General features: G+C 33.3%; 1 protein-coding gene across 1 annotated transcript in view; it reads left to right on the top strand.

Annotated features, from left to right (window-relative positions):
• Positions 1-2,696, top strand: part of LOC107613188 (ruBisCO large subunit-binding protein subunit beta, chloroplastic) — a 4,650-nt gene extending 1,954 nt beyond the window's left edge. Inside the window, exons 6-15 of the mRNA XM_016315072.2 lie at positions 1-113; positions 198-432; positions 574-743; positions 946-1,023; positions 1,118-1,189; positions 1,274-1,378; positions 1,522-1,614; positions 1,699-1,791; positions 2,108-2,231; positions 2,495-2,696. The exon at positions 1-113 is cut by the window's left edge and continues 14 nt beyond it. Of these exons, the coding sequence (XP_016170558.1) occupies positions 1-113; positions 198-432; positions 574-743; positions 946-1,023; positions 1,118-1,189; positions 1,274-1,378; positions 1,522-1,614; positions 1,699-1,791; positions 2,108-2,231; positions 2,495-2,508 (1,097 nt within the window). The 3' untranslated portion in view covers positions 2,509-2,696. The remainder of the gene's footprint in view (positions 114-197; positions 433-573; positions 744-945; positions 1,024-1,117; positions 1,190-1,273; positions 1,379-1,521; positions 1,615-1,698; positions 1,792-2,107; positions 2,232-2,494) is intronic.

The raw sequence follows: 7,405 nt of genomic DNA, 5'->3' as shown, positions 1-7,405 counted from the left end.
GTGCAGATAACAACCTCTATGTTGTTGAGGGGATGCAATTTGATCGTGGCTACATCTCACCATACTTTGTTACTGATAGTGAGAAAATGGCTGTTGAATATGAGAATTGCAAGGTTTGACATTTGTTTTGTCCGGCAAGTCATTTCTTCACATTCCTTGCATTTCATCATAACTTATGTTCTATGTATTTTGTGCAGTTGCTGTTGGTTGATAAGAAGATAACCAATGCAAGGGATCTAATTAACATTCTAGAGGATGCAATTAGAAGTGGATTTCCTATTTTGATTATTGCAGAGGATATTGAACAAGAACCTCTAGCAACTCTTGTGGTGAACAAACTTAGAGGATCACTGAAGATTGCGGCACTGAAGGCCCCAGGATTCGGAGAACGCAAGAGTCAGTACCTTGATGATATTGCCATCTTGACTGGAGGTTTGTAAATTTAGTGCTTTTTTGTCTTCATGTAAATATTTGTTTGGTTTAAGTTGGAACCACAAATATTTCTCCATTTTAGTTTTGGCAGCCATTTTGTAACTGTTGATAATATTATTTATCTAACCAATGGGATTATAGGTACTGTAATCAGGGAGGAGGTTGGCCTTACTCTAGACAAAGCGGGGAAAGAGGTTTTGGGGCAGGCCTCCAAGGTGGTACTCACCAAGGACACAACCACAGTTGTTGGTGATGGAAGTACCCAGGAAGCAGTGACCAAGAGAGTTGCACAAATTAAGAACCAAATTGAGGTCTGTCTTTTGCCTGTCCCTAACTCCATCTTAATATCTCTCTTTTTCAGACATTTTACAGATGCAAATATCTCTGTCTGGGGTTCATTGGGAAATTGTAAAGAATGAATATTTGTTGAGACTCCTGAATTCAGTAGTTTTGTAGTGCTGGTAGATATGCTCATTATTCTTTCTGGTTCTAACAATTTTATGTTTATTTCAGGCTGCAGAGCAAGAGTATGAAAAGGAGAAGCTTAATGAAAGAATAGCGAAATTGTCTGGTGGTGTTGCTGTTATACAGGTAACTGACACGTTGAATTATTTAATAAAAATCTAACTATGAACTTTGTATGAGCAATATTGACTCGTCCAAGTTTGTTTTATAACGTGTGCAGGTTGGAGCACAAACTGAGACAGAGCTCAAAGAAAAGAAGTTGAGAGTTGAAGATGCTCTTAATGCTACAAAGGTATGATTCTCTTTCCTGTAAGATTCACTAGGCATTTTTGTACTCTGTTTTATTAGTGGTCTGATTTGTTTGTTGATTCTTCAGGCAGCTGTTGAGGAAGGTATTGTAGTTGGTGGTGGGTGCACTCTGTTGAGACTTGCTTCAAAGGTGGATGCTATCAAGGATAGCCTTGACAATGATGAAGAGAAAGTGAGTCATTTGTTTGATTAGGCATATGATATATTTGTTTGGGTGCTTTGAAACGATCCCCACTTTTGTGCAATGACAAATACTACTTATTGGCTTTCTCACTGTCTCTAGTTTCAAAATTATTGTATTTCGTTGTGTTGCAGGTTGGAGCAGATATTGTGAAAAGAGCTCTTAGTTACCCTCTGAAATTAATTGCCAAGAATGCTGGTGTAAATGGCAGTGTTGTCAGTGAGAAGGTACTCAGATTTTGATATCTTGTGCATACCTCCTTACTCTATCATTTCACTTGAGTGCTTACGACTCTTGCATCTTTTGATTAGGTTCTTTCCAGCGATAATCATAGATATGGATATAATGCTGCCACTGGGAAATATGAAGATTTAATGGCTGCTGGAATCATTGATCCAACAAAGGTGAATTTCTGTTTGACTATTATTGCATTAGTTTTTGTTTTATTTGCATATGATCCTCTAGCAATTTTTATTTTTAGTATGCTGGTTTCTTTACGATGGTGCACTATAACTGGGTTAACTAGACAAATGGCACTCCGAATTCGTTTTAATTATAAAGAGAGTTCATCATCATCATCATCATGATTACTATTATTATTAAGTTTCACAACTGGCTGTAGGGAACCTGAGATTTCCATGAAAGGTTTCCAATTATGCTTCTTTCCCTGATCTACTTGATATGAAACTTGTTATTAAGAATCTTATTCTTTTTGTGTAGGTGGTGAGATGTTGCCTGGAGCATGCAGCCTCTGTTGCTAAAACTTTCCTGATGTCAGACTGTGTGGTTGTTGAGATCAAGGAGCCCGAGCCTGTACCTGCCGGTAACCCTATGGACAATTCAGGTATGTGGATCGCATAATACATGTAAGGTTGCTATTGTATGATAATTTGAAGGTCAGATATTCCCTATCAATTGAGAACAAAAAATTGTCCTCCTCATTCTTTTTTATCTGGTAATTATTTTACGAAATAAATACTTTAGATTCAATGGTGTTTTGCTAAAAAACTATGTATCAGGCATCTCATTCATATATTGGTGTAAAGAAGATAGGTTATACCAATTAAGTCTGGTTGGTTGATTGTGCTTACCCTTTTTTTCTTTCAGGATATGGTATGTAGAGCACTAGAGAGCGGCTACTTTAATCATGGAGCAGTATTTTTTTTCTCCTTTTAGATGAAATACATAATCTGGAGGTTATTTTGTTTGTAGCAACAAGTCCTAAATATGTGCGGATAGTGTGGTTAATTAGATCCAACGATGTCTTTTATTTTGAAGTTTAATAAAAATATAAAAATTTTGCTGTTCATTTCCAGCCCCATTATTGTTATAGAGTATTTCAGTCCTAATACGATCGTTACTACTCGCAACTCCCAAGTTGGATTGTGTGCAGTTTTTACTTTTTGATTATTCATACCTGGTATTTTATTATTACTTTTCAAAAAGAATATTCTTACCTTGTATTTTAATATTACCTTTTAAAATCCTTAGTATTATTTTGTTGGCTTAATTATTCTGTTTGGTTTTTATAATTTGATCAAATTTTTAATTAGATGTTTATAGTTTAAAAATTTTTCACTTATAAATGTCAAAGACATTTTTTTTAACCGCTAAATTAAAGCCATTTTGGGTTATCAATTGTAAAAAATAGATAAATATTAAGTGACTAATATTTTTTGTTTTGTATTTATATTATATATTTAAGTCCATACTAATCAATTTTTTTTTTTTAAACTAATAAAAAAGTTAACGAGTAGAAAACGTCCAACAAGATAATAGGATACATTTAATTGTGTGCCTTATCATTATTGGACTAGACATGTGTGACTTGAGATTGATTATAATTTAGCACGAGTAGAATGAAGAAATCAAGGTGAGAAGGGTGTAATCTTTCAACATATTCATTGCATTTAATAACGGAGTATGTTGAATGGAGATTCCTTTGTCCCCATATAATGTGCATATCCATTGGGTTGGTTAGACACCTAGATCTCCACTTTAAGAAATTCTCCTTCAGTTTGTGTACTGCACTATATATCATTTTCATCATGCTTATTAAAAATAATATGCATATGTTGTAAAATAAATAAATAAAAAAGAGAAAATAAGTAAAGAAATATAAATTATAAAATTTAAATTTTTAAATTTTATTTTCAGTTTGACTTGAGAAGTTGAATCCTTTACTATTGAAAAGTTGAGCTGCCCATATGATAAAGAAAGTCATAGATATTAATGGGCATTTATATCACAACACTTCCTCTTGGATATTCATTATCCATTTAGGATTATGCCTCATTAAAATCTTATTAAAGAAAAATCCAATAAAAAAATTTTAGTGAAAGAAAAAAAGTACAATATTCTTTGCATGAGAACTGTCCCATTAAAAACCTTGTCAAGAAAAACTTAATAGGAATAAAAACTTGACCAAAGAAAAAAAAGAGTACAACATCTCCCTTATGTCGACATTATTTAATATCTCAAAATCGGCGTATCCCAATTTGATATATTAATCTTTCAAAGGTCATGAGTGAAGAAGAATTTGGGAGAAATATGCTTTATTCTATCATCTTTGATGTATCCATCCTTAAGTTGAACAATGCATGTTGTATTATTTTCAAACAAAATAGTTGGAGCTATTTTATGATCAGTCAATCCACATGATGACAGAATATATTGGATTAAACTCCTGAGTCAAAAACACTCGCGACTTACTTCATGTATCACTAGTATTTCAGCATGATTAGAGGATGTTGCTGCTATCGTCTGTTTCGTGGACCTCTATGATATAACTCTATCGCTATATGTGAATAGGTATCCTGTTTTTGATCTTCCTTTGTGTGGATCAGACAAGTATCCTGCATCTGCATAGCCAACTAATTGTGACTTGGATTTATATGGATAAAACAGTCCCATATCAACTGTTCCATGAAGATATCGAAAAATTTGTTTGACTCCATTCTATTATCTTCTGGTTGGAGAGGAACGACACATTGTTAGCAAATTTACAACAAATTATATGTCAGGTCGTGTATCATTAGCAAGATACATTAGTGCTCTAATGGCACTAAGATACGGTACTTCAGAATCAAGGATATCTTTATTTTTTTTAGGACGGAATTGATAATTTTCCACATCCAAAGACTTTATGATCATTGAGATACTTAATGGATGTACTTATCCATATAAAAACTCTCCAAGATCTTTTCTGTGTAAGTTATTTGATGAATAAAGATCCCATTATTCATATGCTCGATCTGCAGGTTGAGACAAAATTTAGTCTTTTCAAGATCTTTAATTTCAAACTCTTTTTTTAGAGCTTTTATAATTGTTGGAATCTTTTCAGGGGTTCCAATGATATTTAAATCATCAACATACACAGTAATTATAATGAATCGAAATGTATATTTCTTTATGAAAAGACATGGGTAGATATCATCATTCTTGAATCCGTTTTTGGCCAGATACTTAGTAAGACGATTATAACACTTTCGTCCAGATTGCTTTAGACCATACAAGATCTTTGTAATTTGATTATGACCCTTAATAATGTTCATTGGATGGTTTAGATATCTTTAGTCCTTCAGAAATTTTTATATAAATATCACGATCTAATGATCTGTATAAATAAGCTGTCACCACATACATTAGATGTATATGTAATTTATGGTATGCAGATAAACTGATCAAATAATGCATTGTTATCAAAATTCTATAAAGATAATCATAATTTTTTAACCATAATATTTTAAACTTCTAGTTCATATTGTCTTGATCGTGGGTTTAGATGCATTAACGATGATGCATTCTATAAAACCCAGCCAAACCATAATTAATTAAGTAATTAATTAAATATGGATAAAAATGGTTAGAAAATTTAGTAATCAAAATTTGACAATTTAAATATGATATTTAGACTCAGTGGATTTTTCTGAGTCAGAAAACATAGATTTCTGCGTAAAAATGCACATTGGAAATTTGACCGGTAGTGCCGACTGAGATCTATTTGGTACTGCAACTGAGAAAATTAATTATGAGTAAAAAAGTTAATAAATTAGAATTTATGAATTGAGAAGATAAAAGTATGTAAAATGTGAGTTAAAACGCTAATCTAAAAAGTTTTGGCCCAAAGTTGGGTCAAACGGACCATATATGTGAACCGGAACAAGTTGGGCCCAAGACCCAACATATATAAACATTAGTTATGAGCATTTTAGCTCATTAACCTAGACAAATGAGAGAGAGTTGCTGAAATGGGAGAAGAGAGGTGAGAAGAGAGAAACCCTAACTTCCAAAACTTCAAATCACCATAACTTTTAATCTGGAGCTCTGATTGATGAGCTGTTTGCAGCCATGCGTCGCTCTTCTCATCCTCTTCAAATATATATAGGTATTGTGATGAGTATTTCATTCTTCTCTATGAAATTTTCGTTTTTCCTCTTAATTTTGAGTTTGGCTTTGGTTTTGAGAAAATCTTGTGATTTTGGTTGTTTATGGGTGCTCTAGTATGAGCTTTTGATGAATTTCATCAACTATTTTTATGGGTTAAGATAAGAATCCTCCAACTCTTGTGATTTATGAGATTTTATAAACCCTAGAGTAATGTATATGTAAAATTGGTTATGTTAGTGTTGTTGGGTGAATTTGGCACACTTTGAGGACTTGAATTGGCTTGTTAAACTTTTGGGGTGAGCCTTGGAGTAAAGAGATCAAGCATTGTGTGTGAACCGCTGTCACTAAAGGGACGGTTTAAGTTTCAATTAAGTACCGTGTGGTGTGATGAGAATTCTGAGGCTAGATGTGTAAACCCCATAAAATTGACGAATAATTAATCAATAAATTAATTTTTAATAAAATTAATCAGAAATATAAATTTTATAGTTTAATGAGGTAGAGCTACTTAAAACAAGAATTTTGACACTAATTTTAAATAATTTGGCTCAAGATTGTGCTAAACATCAACTCCACCTAATCAAATGAGCACAGTCCATTCTCTCTCCCCATACATGCAAGGAATGCTGAAACATTTCAGCAAGGGGAGGAAGAACACTCTTCCATTTCAAAACCCTCACTCAATCTTTGATTCCACACAACTTCTCGCTCCGAGTTTCGATCGTCGCACCGTTTGCGGCCACGCGACCGCAGCATCGAGCTCTACAAAGCCTAGTCAATAATTAGGTAAGAAAATCACTTCTATGTTCCAATTTTTTTCTTTCTAATTTTGAAATTTATGAACAATTATGTTGAAAATTGTTTAATTCCGGTGTTTAGGCTCGAATTAGCTTGAGGAAAATGTTTAATCTTACTTCATTGGTTCTTGAGTAAGGTGAAAATCCTAAACTCTAGTTAACTCATTGATTTTGTATTTTGGGTATTAAGTTTTGGGTATACATATGTGGAAATGTGTATTAGGTGTGTATATATGTAAATTTGAGCTTGATTGTGAACATTGGAGTCTTGGTGGAACTTTGGATGTCATTGATTTGGATCCTTGGGGCTGAGTTTTGAACCTTTTGGTGGTGCCTTTGGGTTATACGAGAAAATCGGACAAGGTATGGTTTAGGTTTCTCGTATTTAACATATAATGTCTTGTTAAAACTTAGGCTAGATGACCTTAGGACAGGTGTGAATGCATGAGTATGTTGAATGCTTAGTACCTCTGATGATAATTGTTGTTATAGATTGGGTAATTGTTTTGATGGTTGATGTTGGAGATGAAATGGAAAGTTAAATGATGACTTAATGATAGTTGATAAGGTGATGAGAATGGGTATGTATATATGATGAATTATTGATGATTTTGTTGGTTTCGGTAAGTAATTTACGTAAGAGATTGGTTTAAAATTGAGGTATGATTTGGTTGTGGTAGGATGTGGGGATGTGGTTTTGTGATATGGCATGTTTTGGAACTGATTATGGGCATAGAGAGTTGGCTTTGAGTTGTGTTTTGATAAAAATAAAGGTTTGGAAGATTTTGTAAAAATCTTATTTTTGGCCAAATTTCGGTGAGCCATAACTCGG

Source organism: Arachis ipaensis, chromosome B08 (genome assembly GCF_000816755.2).
Source record: "Arachis ipaensis cultivar K30076 chromosome B08, Araip1.1, whole genome shotgun sequence".
In the NCBI taxonomy this organism is placed as follows: domain Eukaryota; kingdom Viridiplantae; phylum Streptophyta; class Magnoliopsida; order Fabales; family Fabaceae; genus Arachis; species Arachis ipaensis.
The sequence above is the reverse complement of the archived record's forward strand: the minus strand, read 5'-3'. Positions and strand labels throughout refer to the sequence as shown.